We start from the raw sequence: 21,861 nt of genomic DNA on the forward strand, positions 1-21,861 counted from the left end.
ATAGAAGAATATTTGGGTACAGTTATGAAAAGAATTAGAAAATATATAGACAAGTTCTGAATAGAATCAATGTCGATTTTGGAGCAGAATTTTAGTTGGAGTGTGTAGTGACAGCAAATTAATATGGACCTAATCTTCATTCGATTCTACAGTCTTAAACCACCTTTCAACTAGCTTTGTTACCCCGCGAATGTAGTCTACCGGTTTATGGTTTTTGATGTGAAAAACTGTGGTACTAGTACAAATTAAAAAAAAAAACACATTTATTTTAACTATTTATTTTGTTACCATAGCAACTTTTGTTGTATAAAACAATTGATAGCTTGTGTAACCATGAAGAATAATAAAACCTTTCAGATGGTATACAAAAAATACAGAGTGTCATTTTAAAATGTTTCCGATGACGTCACAACTCACACAACAATGATATCAAGAATGGTTTGTTTTTGTGAAAAAGTTCCTTTTAAAATATGGCTACTGTTTGACGTGCCCAAGCGTTTTTCGAAAAACATTTCATTTAGCTGAGCAGAAAATATGTGTGACTTTTGAAACGCACTCTATAAGCCCCTTAACATACTATTTCAGTAAACACATACTTAAATCTTACTGCAAATATAATAAAAATTTGTATTGATTTAGTTACAAAGAAATTGTCTTGTGAAAAACGATACTCAGGTGCTCCAGGATGTGGTAAAGCAACTTGGCGGGGGGGGGGACAAAATCGGCCTTGGACAGTCAACTGTGGGGACAGCTATTGGGCAAGGCTAAGAATGACCATTTATCTCAATGTGACATCATGTGAGTTAGTTCACTTTCCCACTGAGCCGTTCAATTATTCAATATTGTTATCAGCCAGTGTCACTACACGGTTTGCACCCTGTGATCGATTGACGACTGTGGTGAGAGGTAAGGAACGCCCCTGTCAACACGGGCAGCTGGGATTGGCCACGCTTGCGACAAAGGAGCGCCGCTGCATGTGGTTCATCCCACAGCTCCTAGCACGGTATCTCATCCTCTCAGGCATACCAACAGACTAAATTTCTCACCAACTCGAGTAACCCAATACACAGTGGAATGAGACATTAGTCTAGCATTTGTTTATAAGGACAGTACAACGCGTCATTACCACTAAAACAGCATCTTCGTAACGATTAGTATTCCCTAGATATTATTATTATTATTATTATTATTATTATTATTATTATTATTATTATTATTATTACTTACAAATGGCTTTTAAGGAACCCGCAGGTTCATTGCCACCCTCACATAAGCCCGCCATCGGTCGCTATCCTGTGCAAGATTAATCCAGTCTATACCATCTTATCCCACCTCCCTCAAATCTATTTTAACATTATCCTCCCATCTACGTCTCGGCCTCCCCAAAGGTCTTTTTCCCTCCGGTCTCCCAACTAACACTCTATATGCTTTTCTGGATTATTATTATTATTATTATTATTATTATTATTATTATTATTATTATTATTATCATTATTATTTTATTACTTACTTACTTAGTCTACTGGCTTTTAAGGAACCCGGAGGTTCATTACCGCCCTCACATAAGCCCGCCATTGGTCCCTATCCTGAGCAAGATTAATCCATTCCCTATCATCATATCCCACCTCCCTCAAATCCATTTTAATATTATCTTCCCATCTACTCCTCGGCCTCCCTAAAGGTCTTTTTCCCTCCGGTCTCCCAACTAACACTCTATATGCATTTCTGGATTTGCCCATACGTGCTACATGCCCTGCCCATCTCAAACGTCTCGATTTAATGTTCCTAATTATATCAGGTGAAGAATACAATGCGTACAGTTCTGCGTTGTGTAACTTTCTCCATTCTCCTGGAACTTCATCCCTCTTAGGCCTAGCCCCAAATATTTTCCTAAGCACCTTATCCTCAAACACCCTTAACCTATGTTCCTCTCTTAAAGTGAGAGTCCAAGTTTCACAACCATACAGAACAACCGGTAATATAACTGTTTTATAAATTCTAACTTTGAGATTTTTTGACAGCAGACTAGGCCTAGATGATAAAAGCTTCTCAACCGAATAATAACAGGCATTTACCATATTTATTCTGTGTTTAATTTCCTCCCGAATATCATTATTATTTTATTATTATTATTATTATTATTATTATTATTATTATTATTATTATTATTATTATTATTATTATTATTATTATATTAAATAAACTCTTAAAATAAATAATCATTTCAGATGCATACTAAGTATTTCTCCTCACTAGGTATGGTGGAATAACATGGGAATTGATCATCACATAAAAATTTAATCCCTACTTACTGCTAGATTAGAAGGAGAACAAGGGGAAAGCAATAAGAACAAGGGGAATACAGAAGGAACAAGTGGAAAACAAACAATGAGAAAAGGGAAAGAAGAAGAAGAAGAAGAAGAAGGATATCAGAAAGGGAACATGGGAAAAAGAATGAGAATACAAAGAAAACGAGAAGACAAGGAAAACAAAGGAAATACAAGAGGAACAAGGGCGAGACAAGGAGAATGAGAGGAAGACAAGGAGAACGAAGGGAAGTCGGAGAGAACGAGGAGGAGGATAGAACGAGAAGACAGAAAGAACGAGGGGAAGACACGGAGAACGATAAAAAGACAAGGCGAACGTGGGGAAGGCCTGGAGAACGAGGGGAAGACAGAAAAGTAAGGGAAGACGAGGAGAACAAGGAAAAAACACGGAGAGAGAGAAAGACACGAAGAACGAAGAAAAGACACGGAGAGACGGAAAGAAAAGGAGAACAAGGCAAAGACATGGAGAAGAAGACAAAGACAAGGAGAACAAGGCAAAGTCAAGGAGAACAAGGCAAAGACAAGGAGAACAAGGCAAAGACAAGGAGAACAAGGCAAAGACAAGGAGAACAAGGCAAAGACAAGCAGAACAAGGCAAAGACAAGGAGAACAAGGCCAAGACAATGAGAACAAGGCAAAGACAAGGAGAACAAGGCAAAGACAAGCAGAACAAGGCAAAGACAAGGAGAACAAGGCAAAGACAAGGAGAACAAAGCAAAGACAAGGAGAACAAAGCAAAGACAATGAGAACAAGGCAAAGACAAGCAGAACAAGGCAAAGACAAGGAGAACAAGGCAAAGACAATGAGAACAAGGCAAAGACAAGGAGAACAAGGCAAAGACAAGCAGAACAAGGCAAAGACAAGCAGAACAAGGCAAAGACAAGGAGAACAAGGCAAAGACAAGGAGAACAAAGCAAAGACAATGAGAACAAGGCAAAGACAAGCAGAACAAGGCAAGACAAGGAGAACAAGGCAAAGACAAGGAGAACAAAGCAAAGACAATGAGAACAAGGCAAAGACAAGGAGAACAAGGCAAAGACAAGGAGAACAAGGCAAAGTCAAGGAGAACAAGGCAAAGACAAGCAGAACAAGGCAAAGACAAGGAGAACAAGGCAAAGACAAGGAGAACAAGGCAAAGACAAGGAGAACAAGGCAAAGACAAGGAGAGAAGAATGCAAAGACAATGAGAACAAGGCAAAGACAAGGAGAACAAGGCAAAGACAATGAGAACAAGGCAAAGACAAGGAGAACAAGGCAAAGACAAGGAGAACAAGGCAAAGACAATGAGAACAAGGCAAAGACAAGGAGAACAAGGCAAAGACAAGCAGAACAAGGCAAAGACAAGGAGAACAAGGCAAAGACAAGGAGAACAAAGCAAAGACAATGAGAACAAGGCAAAGACAAGGAGAACAAGGCAAAGACAAGGAGAACAAAGCAAAGACAATGAGAACAAGGCAAAGACAAGGAGAACAAGGCAAAGTCAAGGAGAACAAGACAATGACAAGGAGAACAAGGCAAAGTCAAGGAGAACAAGGCAAAGTCAAGGAGAACAAGACAAAGACAAGGAGAACAAGGCAAAGACAAGCAGAACAAGGCAAAGACAAGCAGAACAAGGCAAAGACAAGCACACTTTATTAGTTTTCAATGTCTAGAATCAGAAGAAGAACTATTTATTTTCGCTTGCTCAGAAAGTTATAGGCCGTTCGGAAAAAATATTGGAAAATTATCTAAATGCTTGCGATATTCTGTCAAAAAAGGACCAAAATAAGAGATTTTTTAAACAAGGGGGGGAAAAGGGAATAATTATGGACTAAAAAAAAGGGGGGGAAAGAGGGAAGTCAAAACCACATAACTTACGTTAGATATGGTACTTCCAACTTAGCTGTAGGCCTATGGTTCCAGAATTTGAACATTTCGGCAACAATATGTAACATAATTAAATTTTGCTTGGATGTATTAAAAAGGCAGCTTATGTGCCTTTTATGATCACAAAAAATGAATAGGCTACTTTTTCAAGAATTTAAATTACGCTTAATTTAGAAACAATCAGAAATTACGAGAACATTTGTAAAATTGGATACAACTGACACTAAGAATGGATAACAACACACTTCTTCTACTAATTTTGAATTAGGCCTACCGATCGGGAAGAAAGCGAAGACTAGGGAAACCTTTAGGCCTACTTTAGAACGTCTAGCTTTTTCTTTCATTTTTGTGTGCCCAAACGGATCGCCTGTCTATAATCTTGTAGGGTTATGATGATGATGATGATGATGATGATGATGATGATGATGATGATGATGATGATACACAAAATCAGTGTCACACGAGGCCTATGTTCATAACAGGATACTCTTAATCCTATCATCACGAGCCGCTACTGAGGATGAAAAGAAAGATCATTCATAGTCACCTGGCTTAGCTTTGGACATGTAGTCTCCCCTTCCACAAGACGAAGGCTATCCTAGGCGATTTAATATTATCTCGCCCATTCACACAGTAACGAAGTCGTAGGAACATTTTCTTGCGTCACGTTGTCACTCCTGCTCTCATACTTCCAGGATCACCTCTGAAGCTCCACCCCTTCCTAATTTGTTAGGCTTTCATAGTGGGGGGGGGGAGGGAAATACCTGTGAGGTGTCATCTTACGAATGTTACGCGTTATTACTCCAATTTAAATCACTAATTCAGTCTGGTCAGGAGACGTCAAGTTTATCGTGTTACAGCACGCCGAGATTTTACATTGTTACTCTGTCTACATACACACAAGGTAATGTGGTCCAGCTGCTTTAAATAAACTAACATAATCGTAATACATCATCATTTACTATAAATTGATGTAAAATATCTTAATTTGAGGTCATTTAGTGACCCCTGTTACAGCAAATTAGATATGGATGAAAGTGATTAGTATGTTAAAGATTTTGTTTTTATAGATTGTGCGTCGATATTTACGTAAAAATAAAAGTTATTAAATGTTGGTTTTGCGATAGCAAACTATAACTGATGAATAATAAAACTGTTGTGGAATAAAATCAACACACAATGACGTAATATAAGGCTGTGATCAGTATAATTTAAGGCTTTCACGTGTCCAACAGGTGCGAATTTGTCGACCGTGTCATGTAGAAAAATACAGCGTTTCGGAGAAACTTAGACAGATATTTTGGATTAATTGCCAAGATCTATCCTCTACAAGTGGATTGCTCTTGGTAACAGATCCAATGGATAGGTTTCCCTTCCGTGGTGATTAGCTTCAAAACGTCGAATTTTTTAGAACTATGCCTACATAGGTATATAACACGATGCAACAATTTCGCACTACGATGTGTTCAAATGCTGCAATTATTATTTCAGTAGGTCTACATCGTACTAAAATTATTCACGAAAATATAAATAAAAACGGGAAAAACTTCAAAGTAGGCACGTAAATCAGGAGGTCTAACGCAAATACTGGCATTTGCCGGATTTTATTTGTTATTAGCGATGAACGCGAAATAGCCTATGATAGAGAGATGCACCAAGAAATAGCCTAAGTCAAGAAGTCTAGCCTATAGGTATAGGTTTTATGATAAATGTGGCTGATTTATGACAGTAAATTTGTGCCGAATTTTTGCGAAAATTTGCTGTTGCTGCGAAAAATCATTTCTGGGTGGGAACAACAAAAAAGTGAGCACTTTTAAAAATGATTTTCAAAAGATGCAGTAACTTACTTATATAAGTTAGGCCTATTAGTTTTGAAGATTTCAGCTGCGAATGAATAAGGAGACAAATAAAATAATTTGGAAATTAGCCTACATTAGTTGAATTGCCTAAAGAACCATGGATGACTGAGTTTTTATATAGCCTAAAACTGAGAGTTAAGTAACAATAAGGCTGATTTATAAAGGGTATTATTGTTATTATTGTTATTATTATTATTATTATTATTATTATTATTATTATTATTATTTTCTCTCTCTCTCTCTCTCTCTCTCTCTCTCTCTCTCGTTATTTATACGCTCTAACATCTCTGGTCAGTTAATCTTCTGAGTGAAATCCGAAGGCCTGTGTACTATTGTTGAGACTGGTTCTATTGTTGTGAACTAGATGGCGACTGTATATGTATTACTGATTTGTTATGAATATGATTTCGGTGATGAATGAGCCGGTGATATTCAGAAATGTTGTGGCCCGAATTTCCTGGCATTTGCCTTACGGTTGAAGGTAAACCCTGAAAAAACCTCAACTAGGAAATTCAACCAAACCAGGAATCGAACCAGGGCCCTCTGCGTAAGAGACCAGCATGCTGACCCCTACACCACAGAGGTAGTCTATTATTATTATTATTATTATTATTATTATTATTATTATTATTATTATTATTATTATTAATTAAATGTGAAGCACAGGAACGCCATTTCATAATTTCAATTAAAAACATGCCAAACGAATTATTTTGCACCAAAAAGCGGATGATCCCTGGACCAAAAATACACAAATTCAATCTTCTAACACGATTTTTTTGTTTGAATACTTTCGTTTTATAGTTTATTTCAGCTATTTTAAAAAGGTAATAAATGACGTTCCTGTAATTCACAATTACCGAATGTTGCAAATAGAATGCCATGTAGGCTTACATATAATATTATTGCTAGATACGATTAGTCTGTAGGTTAGTAGGGTAAAGTTGCCTAATACCGTGATACCCCTAATCCCGTGGTACCTTTTTTAAACTGAACGTCAGTCAAAGTTTTGCCGTTCGATCATAGCGCCAGACATCTTTCTCGAAAGAGTGCATCTCTCGCCTACTTTTGAGACATGAACTTCCAAGCAAGATACCCAATCCCGTGATATTCAGTGAAAAAAAAAAAAAAAACGTATCACGGAATTAGGGGTATCACGGCATTAGGCAACTTTACGCTTCATGAAATTGATACAAAAACTATGTGTTGTACTAGTAGACTAATTATATTGTAAATCTCGTCTGTATATATTTCATCTAGTCTGTGACTATAAATTAAGACTTTATAATAGTATTAACTTAAGTTTTTTGACTTGTTCCATATTCTAGCTATAAAGCAATGTATGAATACCGTGGAATGTTAATAAATGCAATACAATACAACTTTACCCTACGTATGAGTGTATGGCATACGGTGAAGAAAGAACAATCACAACATTTTCACGAATTTTCTTTCTTAAATTTGCGGCATTCATTATGAATTGGCCTATCATTATTTAAACGAGTGATTATACTTCGTTCTATCTCCGCCCAACTTCAAGATAAGCCTGGGACGTGATCTCTGCCGTTGGTTGATTAGCAATTACCCTCTTCCATTCCTCTGCCGACTATCTTTATGTCGCCTATCAGACATTATCGAACGCAATATAATCAGACTAAGTTAGACCTATACAACAACTTAATTTAATGTTGGAAAATTTTTTAAGTTCAGTAGACTATTAATCATCAGTCTAAAATCTAATTTGTTCACCAAGCAAAAAAAGTTTCAAAGCCAACAAATGTACAGACTTGGACAAATTATTAGATTAAATTAATTATATGTGCAACGAAGCTGCATTTATTGGTAGAAATAATGAACAAGAATGTATTTTGCACAGATATAATGAACAGAAAATAGAGTTTTGAGGTTACTAATATTTTGTGAACATTCCCTTATTCTTTATTTTTTGTCAGGGATGCTGGAAACCGAAGTTTGACACTTTCTTTAAATATCAGCATCATTTAGCCAGATATCAGACAGTGCTTAAATGAGCCCATGTTTTTTGTAAGCTTCTTCTTGTTCGCTTTCTTCTTCAGTAGCCTATAGATCACAGATTTTCAATTTCGTTCATGTCCGGTCTTCTTGCAGGCCATGGGAGAATATCTTCTGCAGTATATAATTAAAACACCAGTAGTACCAACATAGCCAGAAAAATATATACTTAACCATTGGAAAAATATACCAGAAGATGTAAACAATAATATTTGCAACAATAGAGAGTCTGTGAATTCTATTGATAGTTGATATGACGAATTATAGGCCTATTATGTTTCCAAGAAAACGTTTTAGTCTAATAATCTGTCCACGTCTGTATATCAGGTCAGGTAGGCCTACTACTCATACTTGTGTAGTAGGCCTAAGTGGTATTGCCCTTCATTCTTTTCGCAGATGTTCTTGCTTTTCATGATTGACCCATATATCTCTTGCCCCTATTTTTCGGAATGTAGGCAACACTGCAGTAGAATTCAGGTGACCTTCTGAATACAAGTCAGATCGTGCACGGAATACATAGATTAGTAGTCTAGGTCTATCTAAATATAACATACCTAAGTACTTAAAAATCTACATAGGCCTAACATATGTCATTGTTGGACTGTTTATCTGCAGAAATGTAAGATGGCTTTACTCCAGTAGCCGCATTCTCCTTGTACGTGTCAAAGCGTTGAAAGATTTCCAAAGATGGAGACGTTAGTGCTAATGCCTGCTGAGTTTGGTCTTGCACCTCTGACCAAACCAGGGAACGTCTGTGCAGACGAAGACTCTGTTCGCTGCTTGGCAGTGCACAGCGAGCAATACATCTCCAAAGGAACCAGGTTCCTTCCGTTTCAAGGGACAGTGAGGTTGGCGAGATTCCACCTTGAACCAGTTCTTCCAGAACGCGACGTAAGTATGCTTTCAGAATACCTGTATCTTCTTCTTCTTCTTCTTCTTGTTCTGCTGACATGGCACAACAGTCTGATATCGAACCTTGGCCTCCTGTATCAAGTCTCTCCAAATTAGTCTATCCTGCGCCATTCTCTTCCAGTTCCTCACTCCTGTCGTCATGTCTTCCTTACATCCTCCTCCACCTGTTCCCTTGTTTACACACTCGTCATTTGTCTCCGACAGTGATGCATTTCCTTGGAGATGCGTTCATTTCCCGTATCCTGGATGTCCTGTTCATTATTATTACAAGAGACATATGGCATATCCAAAATAATTGCTTTGAAACCTTGCCTACACAACTTAATTAAGTCCATTACGTTAATTTATTGATAAGAGCATAATGTAGACCTACTTGTGCTGTAGAAAATTTTGAATGGTAGTAGCCTACGGAGGCCTCCACGTGGCTAACGAGAAAGACAGGCTTCGGTACGAATTGGAGTCACGTGGTCCAGTCATGGCCATATTGACAATCGCCTAATACAGGGACATCATTTTATTTTTACTTCAATTTTTACTGTACCTGAGTTTTTTAATATAGCTTCACTCCCACCCCTTCTACTAATGAAGTTCAACCGTCCTCCACACAGATCCAAGACCGCATAGGTACAGTCATAGTAGCCTTACGGTCATAGTAAACAGTACGTTCAAAAAATATGTTCTCGTTTTCCAGTGACGAAAGAGCTTTCAATATTGAATCATTTTCGCACAGGTCCATTTGCCTACGTCGTATCCCGGCTTCCCCCACCAGCTTTTATTCGCCAGCTAGTGGCTGGGCTGACTTAGCTCTTTTCTGAGAACATTAATTTCTGTTAGGAATTAGACGTCTACGTAATATTATACAACTATTTAAAATAACTTAAATAGAAGGGCCTCGTTAAGTAATTAACTGTCACGTGATTTCCTCCCTTTCTACGACCCTCCACATAACCACTTGGACGGACAGTAGATAGTAACTTATGTCTGAGTAATTTCATCTTTTTGGATCGGGCAGAAGTGAAGATTGAATTTACAGTACGTAAGGTACTCTTTTATAGAGTAGGTACAGAATTATTTCAACATGAGTTACTAGTACAAAGACCAAAACTGGTGATTGGGATTAGGTAGAATAGTCTATAGTGCGATAATATGCACATTAGAACTGAAGCCTGTATCGAAATGAACAGCCACCATTTAAAAAAATGCGTTTAAATATCCATATTATGATTATTTTCAATTTAACTTCATTCTCTATATTGTACGCTAATGTGCTGTAGACAGTATAATATACACTGCATAAAGAATACGTCCACATGGACAGCTCAGTTCGTGAGTAAAAACACTCATTGTTAATATTGTACTGTATTTTGATTAAACAAAAACCTAATGAAAATGATCAAACTCAAAAGCGCGATATTTCCTAGTTTACGTAAATGGATGAACTACTTTTCTTCCCTCCTATACCTAGTAAAGTGATTTGTTTGTATATTACGCCAGTATCATCGAACTTCTGTCGTGGAAGGGGGTAGCAAACGACGTTGATTCAGAGGTATAGCCAAGTTAATATTAAAAACGTTAGTAAAAATAAAATGATGTCCCTGTATAAATACATGTTCTAAGTTCTAAAAAAAACAAAGGAATTGCTATGTTAAACTCCTGATAAATGTGCACTTATATAGCTATAAACTTCTTCAATGTTGGCCATATTATGACTAAGAATGTGACGTCAAGCCGTAGCCCGTCTTTCTCGTTAGCCACTGTCCTCCACATGGCTAACGAGAAAGACAGGCTTCGGCACGAATCGGAGTCACGTGATTATCGTGGTCCAGTCATGGCCATCTTGACAATCGCCTAATATAAATAAGTTACATGTTCTGAGTTCTAAAAAAAAAAAAAAAAACAAAGGAATTGCTATATTAAACTCCTGATAAACGTGCATTTATATATAAACTTGTTCAATGTTGGCCATGTTATGACTAAGAATGTGACGTCGCGCCGTAACCTGTCTTTCTCGTTAGCCATGGTCCTCCACATATGACGTTACGGGACGTAGAGAAACGTTGTCTCCCACAGTAAAGGAGTTTTTTTTTTTTTTTTTTTTTTTTTTTTGTAGTTTTAAGTTATGCAAAAGTTTAAAATAAATATGCGACAACTAATTTCGAACATTTCGCAAGAAATGATTAGTCAGGTAGCCTATCACAGAGTAATCTTCGAAGATGTAAAAATTGTAGGCCTACTGAAGCAGAGGGCGACAAATTGAAGTATTTTTAAGTTCTTTGTAAATATGCTATTTTCGCAGCTTAACAGGTTTTAGGAACTAATGTTACGGGTCTAAGAATTCTCGTCACCGGAGATGTCGTCATTAAGCTTATACCTTCATGTCACCGATTACATTGTAGTCACCGGCGTTCTCGTCACCGATTACATTTAATAATTTAATTAGTGTTTTATTGGACAAATTTAGGATTTAGATAAAAGGATTAGTAGGATCACAGGATACCCTGATTATAAAGAAGATAGTGATGTTCTTTCGTAGCCTACCTCAGAGCCACCGGACACAATTTGGGTGGCAATTTTGAAACATAAAATCATGTAACATTTTATGCAGTGTGGCAATTTTGAAACATTAATCACATAACATTTTATACAGTGTACCTATGGATATTTTACTAGTCAAAATAAGTTATTATTTTTAAGAAAACGTGTACTGATGACCAAAATATCGAGTGAAAGCCTCATCGGTAAGGTTATTGCGAAGTGAAGCTGGAAGGATTCACGAACATATCGAGCGGGTAGGAGGAGGTCAGTAAAAAGAAGGAAGTGGAAGATTTAGACGAAGGGTTAATAGGATCGGAGAACGATACCCTGGTTATAAAGATTATGGTGATGTTCTTACATAGGCGTACCTCAAACTTGGGTGGATTTTAAGTAGGCCTATAAATCATGTAGCCTAATATTTTATGCAGTATGGCAATTTTGAAACATTAATCACGTAGCCTAATACACATGAATACCAGACGAGACAAAACTACAGTTTCTTTCTAAATACTCCCAAATGCCACACAACTGCTGGATTAAAACACAGCAGAAATTTTGGACCCAAAATATATAATACATTAATTAGAGCTTACCCTGAGCTAAGTACACTTAACACACATAGATTTAAGAAACAAATCAGATTAATTATTTAATTGTTTAAGCTAATTGAGTTAAAAATTGATACTCTAATATTCATGTACTTTTGTATTTTCTGTTTGTATATAGACCCTATTATTACATGCTGTATGTATTTTACCATTTATTATTGTTATTGTGCTCAATGAACTCTCTTAATTTTGTGATATATTTTGTATAACTGATCTGAACTGCTCTTTCGGGCTGCAATGCCTAATGTAGCTCAAGTGTATAGTATTAAATAAATATTATTATTATTATTATTATTATTATTATTATTATTATTATTATTATAACATTTTATATAACTTAGTGTACCTATGGATATATTACTTGTCAAAATAAATTATTATTTTTAATAAAATGTGTAATAATAATAATAATAATAATAATAATAATTTATTTAACCTGGCAGAGTTAAGGCCATACGGCCTTCTCTAACACTCAACGAGAAGTAAAACTGCGTTACAAAAACACTACAAATTTACAAAGTACACTACAATTTTACACACAAAACTGAATAAGATAATAACAATAATAAAATGTAAACAACAAGTAAGTAGAAATCAGACATAATATATAACATACAGAAAGAAATAAAAAATCATAATAAAATGTGAACAGCAGGTCAAAATAAATGAGACATACAAAGTATAAAAAAATAGGACAATTATTCATAATAATAATAATAATAATAATAATAATAATAATAATAATAATAATAATGATAAAAAATAAGAATAGTAATAATGATAATAATATTAATAATGATGATGATGATTATAATAATAATAATACCAATAGTAGTAATAAAATAGTGCAGTACAAAGCATACAATGAATACAATATTTTTAAGTACACACAGTAAGGAAAATTATGCTTATACGAGTATATACCTCAACTTATCATATTATAGATATACCATTATCGGAGAATATGAAAACAAAAATATAAAATAAGTTAAATATCACTAGGACATAAAAAATGTGAATACGTGGAAACATGCAATACAACACTTGTCATAATAGTAAGTTAAGTAAGTAATGTGTAGGTAGTGGTGACCAAAATATCGGGTGACCAAAAAGTCGAAGTAACCAAAACACCCCGTGACAAAATTGCAGTGACTAGATGGTACAATGACGGGACTTCCGGTGACGAGAATTTCGCTTCCCTAATGTTACAACCATTGAAACGATCTACATACTGCCTTGGTACCGACGTTCAAACTTTCTTATCGGAGAAATTTTCACTTATAAAACAAATTTATGCAGTATTAAAAATTAAAAACAAATTTATTTAAGTGACGATAGCACAAAAAACAGTGTGCAATAGCCTACACATGCGTTAAGTGCGTAACAGAATCTCGGAAACTGAAAAAACTCGACTTCACTTCGTTTTTTTTTTTTCAAAATGTTTCCTCGCTTCTGTTATAATGCACTTATCACATTTTTATCACAATATACTATTGAGAAATCGTAAAAGAATACACTATAAAGAAATAGGCCTAACATCCGCACTACAGGCAAACTTAAAGAAAATGTAAGAAGAGAAATTGTAAACATTATGGAAATACGTAGAACTTTTGCGTGCGAATAACAATTTCATCAAAATATGTCGAGAATGACTGAACGCAGACGGACACCACTTTGAATAACTATTGTAGTACAGGTTAGTGTTCATTACGAAATAAAAATAAAATTTTTGTATAAGCTAGTATTAATCAAAGTTACATGAGTAAAAATACGTTGGAGGTTACTGATCGATAATGCGCTGTCGACGCCGACCATGTAAGCATGTCTGATGCGCGTGTTCCTTGTGGGCAGCGAGCCGAATGTTGTCTGTGAAAATTGAATGAGCGTACAAATGGCACTTGAAAATATTGTGTACGTGCGTTCAGATCCGTGCGAGTTGGGAGAGAGAGAATGTTCTGGATCTACATCTCTGCAAAGTACACAGTGGGGAAGAAATATTTGTAGCTTAAATGAAAGAAATAGGCCTAAATTAACCCAGAAGCAAAAGGGTGCATGATGAGGAAATTGTTTTCGTAAGCCTACGCGTTTTACAAAACAAAAGCAAATTGTGTCGATTTGCTTGAAATTAAATGGTGGTAAAATTCTTCGTAAAGGTGGAAATTCTGTGACAAATTAAATGGTGGTAAAATTCTTCGTAAAGGTGGAAATTCTGTGACAAATTTCAATTGATTTAAGGAACTCCAGAGATGAAGGTAATGCAGCCGGGTTGATAATGTTGACGTTTTAACGCAAAGTAGCGAGAATCTTACGTGCGCGTAGCCTAGGCTACTGTAAAAGTGGCGTCAGTTTTCTTTTCGACCAGCTCTGAACGAAAAATATTATGCTTTGAAGATTAAGGCAGATTTACAGTACCGTAAAATGGGATGAATAGGGACGAATTTTTACTATTTATTATTTCTTTGTGTCAAAGAGTAAATATAATAATAGGCCTAAGGGTCGAATTCATAGTCGTCACTTATAAAATGAGGAAACACTTAAGTAATGAGCATTTCCTTAGCACTTATTTCAGATCGTATTGCAGAGACGCTACTCATTCATATGCCCTGAGCATTCCCTTGACATCGAAAGAAATATGGCAACATGGCTAGACGTGAGCGCTTTCCTACATTCAATTGTTTTCCAGCGCCTTCAAATTGTTAAATCGTCATTATTGTCATACACAAATTAATACAGAAGTAAATATTATAGAGCTAAAAATTATACAAGATGTCCAGAAAGCATTTTACAGAAAAGAAAGAAGTGAGGTAAGATAACTAGTTATGAAATATGTAGATATCGTCGAAAGTAAAAAAAAGATAATTTTTCTCCCCAAAAGAAGAAATTTACATGGAATAAAATTGCAGTTGAATTTATTGCAAACTCCGGAAATATTCCTGTAAGTAAATCATTTTAATCTATTTTTCAGTTATTTTTATGCTTAACAAAGTGGAAGTGATATAATTACGCAAATTTTAACAGCTTATTCCTTGGGTAGAATGCAAACAAAAATGCAAATGACGCTTTGTTGGAACGTGAATACTTTTCGAAAAAAAAAAAAAATGCCGCTTAAATTTACCTGAAATGCTGCTGCATCATAAAATCTCAAAGCAACCAGTACTTTCAGCAGTGGCGAAATCGGTAAGCCTCAGGGTCGTATTGTGAATTGAAATGAGAGACACCAGAATATTCACAACACTGTTCTTGTCGAAACGGTATCTCTTCTTAAATTGTTGATCACTATACATCTCTAAAGGGTTTTCCATATCTCTGATATATCTTTTGCTTGCCGAAACTCATTTTCATTTTAATTACAGAACTCAATAAATTAAATTAAATCATAATCATCATCTATTGTATACCGAATCAGCTGATTACAATGCATATGAGGAAATACTTGAGTAAGCTGACAAGCTACCTTATTTGAATAAGTGTTCACTTCAGTGGGATTTATGAATTGGAAATTATTATAAGCAACTGCTTAAGTGTTTCCTTACAATAAGTGTTGACTATGAATTCGGCCCTAAGAGTGTTTATTTGTTCACGTCTTGGTATGAATAAAAACATAAACACTCTTGTTATCATATTTATTTAATCACTGACACAAAAAATAAGAAATAGTAATAATTCGTCCCTATTCACCCTTGCGTCCCTATTTACCCCATTTTACGATAATGGGAATTTTTGAAACAATAATTCTCCAATGACACTGAAGATAGGTTATTAAAAGTTATTCACAAAAATATAATTTTGGGAGGAAAGTAGGACGAGAGATGTAGATCGCCGTATTTGAATTGCCTGTTTTAGACAGCTATGAGAGATCAACAATGATGACTCAGCAGGCTGCAAGCAGATGTTTAGGAACAGGGCCTCTCATCGCCTTCGCCCCGGGCGAATACCTCGCGAAGCAATCAATTTACGACATTCAGAGTCGACATTGAATAAAACAGTATTTACCGATTTATATATGAAACGTCACAAAACTATTAACAATTCCACTGTTTATTGAAGCACTTAAAATTGTATTGAGCCAGTGATGTATCTTTCCCATTTTATGTCGGATATTAATTAAGTTAATTAAGTCACTACAAATGTCTTACAAGGGAAGTACTCCAGTTGTCAGGAAAAAATATTGGACATTTCTATAGGTAGCATTAGCAAGAACTAATGACGTAGTTATCTAGGCCTAATCTAAAAAGAAACATATATATTATTTTAATGTACCGAAGTACATATGATATTTCCATGCAGATATTCTGCGTCATCATACGATGAAAGAGTAATGGAACGGAGAAAAATTCTCTCCGGCGCCGGGGTGGTATCCGGTGTGTCTTAGTGGATAAAGCATCAGCACGTAGAGCTGAAAACCCGGGTTCAAATCCCGGCGCCGGAGAGAATTTTTCTCCATTCCATTACTCTTTCATCGTATGATGACGCAGAATATCTGCATGGAAATATCATATGTACTTCGGTACATTAAAATAATATATATGATATACGTAGATCACTTCGTGATTTAAGACGGCGCTTATTCCGTCGGATCCCGGTCAACTAGTCACTCATAACAAGTGCGCCTCAGCACATGTGTGGACTTCGGTCCTATGTTCATAGACATCTATGACGTAGTGCAGAGGGCGGCCACTAGAGGGAACCCAAGAGTTGGAACTTAATCAGAGACAATTCTGTCCGACGCCGGGGTGGTATCCGGTGTGGCTTAGTGGATAAAGCATCAGCACGTAGAGCTGAAAACCCGGGTTCAAATCCCGGCGCCGGAGAGAATTTTTCTCCGTTCCATTACTCTTTCATCGTAAAAAGAAACATCTCATTTTCCAGTGCGTTTAAGCAGAGAAGACCTTCACACTTGTCACATTGCTAACGAGATAAATCGCAATATAAAAATAATTCCCATATGTTTACGTTCATGCGCTCGACATAGAACTCCAAACATCGCAAAGGCCATAATTTGTAACAGATCTCATAAAGTAGGCCTACATTTACATAAAAAACCTTTTTTTTTTTTTACTAAGTGTTCGACATTCACTATTATGAAGCCAGTTGAATACTCCAATTTACCAACAGAGTCGTTGCCCAGGGTGCGTCATAGGAGGCTGGCCTACGCTACACCCACTCTCTGGCACAAACTTGAATATCGGACTCGTGTATTGGATGACCTACAAGTTCGAGAATACCAAATACCTGTACAACAAACCTCCTCTATTGACACTTCGAAAGCGTTGCTTTTCACAGCGATGGATTTGTAGCAAGATACTCACTTATTTTAGTTTTGAGTTGAAGTGGATTCTAAGTATTATGGATCCGGAAGATCATAGGCTATGTGGTATATACCTTTTTATTTTATATCGGTGACTTCACTTGTGTTTGTGATTTTTAAGCCGGTGTTGGGGAAAAAAAAAGTCAAAGCTTTACAGTCAGATGGTAGAGAAATGGTTCTAAATGTACATAAGTTCTTCACTGAAGAATATGAAACGCTGGAAGTTGGAAAGCCAACAATATCTGACGCCAATATTACGGACAAAACAACTGTTGCTAATGGTGTACAGCGCGCAGGATAACTTATTTAATGAGAAGAAGAGTTCTAACGTTAGCGCATCAGTATTGCGTACTTCTGGAAAGAAACGGTCAAATAGAACCCCTAAGAAAACAGTCGTCGTTGCTTCTGCCATAAGACGAACGGCTTATTCTCTTTACACAATACATTTCCTCCCTACAGTAGTTTAGAAAATATGAGAGAGGCTTTAAAACAGGATTTAAGCCACAGACGTATTTGTCGCATTTTGCTACTTCACTTCTAAAAATGCAATAAATTTTTAATGTAAATGTGCAAAAATGCGACAACCACATTGGACTTCAGGAAGGAAGATGGTAATGGAGAAAATGAAATCAGAGATGTGTTTGAACTAATCTGAATTTAAATGAAATGCTAATGGCATGGGGAACGTTCAAAATAGTAATATGCGTTACAAGAGCGGTATGTTGAAGTTTTCTTATTCGAGGAAAAGTTTGAAAAAGCGAAACATAGTTGAGCTTTTTTAATTTCCGAGAATTGAAAGAAAACATACCGCTCGTGTATCGTACATTATTTTGTGCGAAGATCGTTTATTACATACCTGAAAGAGGAATTTCTAATTAGTTGCAATGAAATCTCCATCTTGGTTTCTGTCCAATGACGGCAAATTTGCAAAACAAAAATATCTATCTTCAACATTGTTGCTTTAAAATGTTTTCTGTGTTTACTATACTCCAGCAGGCCGTGATATACGTCTGTCTTTTTTTTTCCCCAGTCTATAAATCTTGTTGATTTTTTTCACGGCTTCCTTAATGTTACTTGCATCACGAATGCAGTAACTTTAGTGGAGTTGTAGAGTTTACTTAATTTTTGAAAATAATATTTAAAAACAATAATTAACAGTGCAATTTAGGTGAAATTGCAGTGGTACGTTTCCAATTTATAATTATTACTATATTGAACGTGTTTATAATTATTGCTATATTGAACGTGTCTAAAAAATAATATGTTAAAGGCCTAAAGCAGTAAAATCAATATGTCACTTTAGCGGTAAGAAGAGGGAAATTGTTATGTGTGTTAGGTTGGGAATACTGAATGTAGAATTTTAGACTTTCCGCGGATTGGTTTTGTGCGGAAACCAAGCAAATACGCACGATCTCGCACAAAGATGTTCACGAATGGATTTCAAAGAGTTGGTGCAATTCATGTAAGTTAAGTGAACAATTTCTTCTAATTGATTTATATAATTCCATCCTATACTGTAAATTGTGAGCGGGGATTTAGTTGCATGAATCTTGTAAAAACTGGAATTAGAAACCTCCTTTCAGTAAAAAGAGTTAGCACTCTGCTAACAATAAATCTTGAAGGACCTACTAGTAAAGAATGTCTAGAGTGCCCATAAAATAATGAATTTTAATGTGATGTAAATTCAGCAGTAATTGATTCTAAAAATACCTACGTCTACTGATTTACTTACGGTATATAAGTATACCTAAAGTGTGATAAGATGGATTGAAAGTAATAAAACTCCAAGAAACAAATTACGTAACTTTTTGTTTCTGCATACTTTATTTATTTTATCTTTCTACACAATTATTTATAATATTGCACAAGCATTTTGCAATTTGCACAAATATAATTTTTCATTTGTGTATTTTTGCGACAATTATTTATTTTCTAGCTTAAACCCTGCTTTAAAGAAAGTCGATTTATTCCACGCAAGTAGATGGGCTTTGAGACAAATATTAAAAGAATTAAAATTTCGCTACATCTGTCTTAAACAATAATGGACGAAAGTATATGATGGAAAGATCTGACGTGATTTGTAAAAGATTTTATTTCCTTAGAAAAATGGAAGAGTTGCGATCTACTGGTCGACCAGTTATACATTTACAGTAGATTAAATCTGGGTGAACGTAAATCACACAAAAAACAAAATGCGGGCGTGTGAGCAACTAGACGGTCATTACTAGAGTCCGGATTTTTATGTAATTACATATATTTTCCTTAGTCTATGTATCTGTATGAAAACTCAAAATGTTGGTGAATTAGATTACTAAGACCATTACGTTTAATTTCAGTATTACATATTTTTACATATTTCGTACAATATTATAGGCCTAATATATTTTAAGATAATTACATATTTTGTTACATAAAATTAATTAAATGCCTTGTAAAAATTATAAATATTTCAGTACACAATAAAACGAAATTATAAAAATATTTATACAATTTTAAACTCGTAAACGTAATAGGACATCCGTTCAGGTATAGGCTATAGTGGTATTTTCCTGCTAATCCTGCAGACTTGCACATTGTTCTAAAAAATTAGATGGACAGGTAACTCCAGAAAATATGGAATGTCCAATCACCGACGGAACTTAACTGCAGAAGATATGGAGAAACACATTTTGTGGCACATTGTGCTTCATACTTTGATTAACTTCAGAATCGCACTAAGGACTATTATCGTGACATATATAAATGTGTAATTTGTATGAAATTATTTTTCTAATTTATCTTTGTTTAAAACATAATTATTTTTTATATAAATAGGCCTAATAGTTTTTAAGTCCCTGTGCAATTTAGATAGTACATAGTACATATTTTGAGGTTTTTAGTTACATATTTATGTACAGTAGTGGCAAAAAAAAACCGGACCGACCCTTGTAGCTGATACAAAAGAATCCTGTGCTGTGTATTGTGTCAAACTGTGGTACTTTCAATATGGATAGTGAAGCCAGAGGTATGTACTGCTATTTAATGTAAAAATACGCAGTTATCTTTGCCGAATAGAGGTAGAAATGTAATATTGATGCCAGATGAAAATAAAACTCTCAAAGTTTTTTCGTCTGTAAGTTTGAGGCACTGAAGGAAACAAAAGATGGTAAGAATCGAACAAATGCAATAAATTTCATTGTTACAATTAATTATACAAGATGAATGTGTTTTGTGACTAGTAAAATTTGAATCTGTGACTCTGAAATCAGCTACAAGGGTCGGTCCGTTTTTTTTGCCACTACTGTACATATTTTTAGGATCGATATTACATAAAAATCTGGACTATAATCATTACGATCTCCCACTTAAAGTTTCCTCAGCTAAAGGGCAGCGATTCATTATTGCACACGCAGACCCTTCAACTGGATTCGTCCCCAATGCCCTTCTATGTTTCCAATCTAAATCCACCAGAGACTACCACAAGAAAACGTTTGGTCGTGTTTTCAAGGACTGGTTTCCACAACAGTTGCTTCCTAATATTCCCCTGAATAGTATTATCAATATGGACAACGCACTGTATCACTCAACGAGTTAAAATACTATAGACAGGCCACAGTATAAAGAAGATACAGTATGGACAACTAGCCCATTTCGTGGGAACAATTTCTGAGTACGCATGTCACGAAACCGGGTGTATTATCTGGAACCTCCACCAGATGGATCTCCATCTACGACAGGGCTGGCATAATTTAATATTAACTGAAAAGATTTATTACTCATATTCTAACAATTTGAAAGACATGAGGCAAAGGAATAGCAACATAATCATAATAATAATTACTTCCGTATGTAAACATCATGAAAATATTCACTAATTGACGCTAATTTTAAAGTCACTGGTAGATGCTTATGTTGGTAACGTAATATTGAATCATTAGCTACATAGATCATTACATTCGTTTCGATGAAGTTACGTCAACAATGGATATAATAAAATTTTGTTGACTAGCTAATAACCTAAGAAGCTACCTCAGAAAGGTCTTGGCGTAGAGCTATACAGCGAGTTTACTCCGGCGAATTCCTGGATACGACATCGTGAAGGCCTAACCTCTAGCGAGTGGCGCGAAGCTATTAAAATGACTGCACACGTGTCTTCCGTACGTTCCCTTCCGGGCAGGACTCGGGACAACATCCTCTGTCGGCGATGCCACAGAGAGCCAGAAACACTTGCACATGTCCTGGGCTCTTGTCCGCACGGTGAAGTACTCCGTAACTCACGACACCATAGAATTCGTTCGATGACCGCCGAACAGTTTAGATCAATAAATTTTCAAGTGTTCGAAGAAGTTCACGGACTGGCAGACAATGGCAGTACAAGAAGAATAGACATGATTGCCATCCCACCAAATAACAACAATGGCTACATCATCGATCC

At 35.8% G+C, this 21,861-nt stretch overlaps 1 protein-coding gene across 1 annotated transcript in view; it reads left to right on the top strand.

Moving 5' to 3' along the window:
• The first annotated feature begins 8,703 nt into the window (after positions 1-8,703).
• LOC138716453 (zinc finger protein 235-like) overlaps positions 8,704-21,861 on the top strand; it is a 35,898-nt gene continuing 22,740 nt past the window's right edge. The window contains exon 1 of the mRNA XM_069849561.1: positions 8,704-8,975. Coding sequence (XP_069705662.1) covers positions 8,772-8,975 — 204 coding nt within the window. The 5' untranslated portion in view covers positions 8,704-8,771. The remainder of the gene's footprint in view (positions 8,976-21,861) is intronic.

The sequence above is a fragment of the Periplaneta americana genome, chromosome 16, assembly GCF_040183065.1.
Source record: "Periplaneta americana isolate PAMFEO1 chromosome 16, P.americana_PAMFEO1_priV1, whole genome shotgun sequence".
Classification (NCBI taxonomy): Eukaryota; Metazoa; Arthropoda; class Insecta; order Blattodea; family Blattidae; genus Periplaneta; species Periplaneta americana.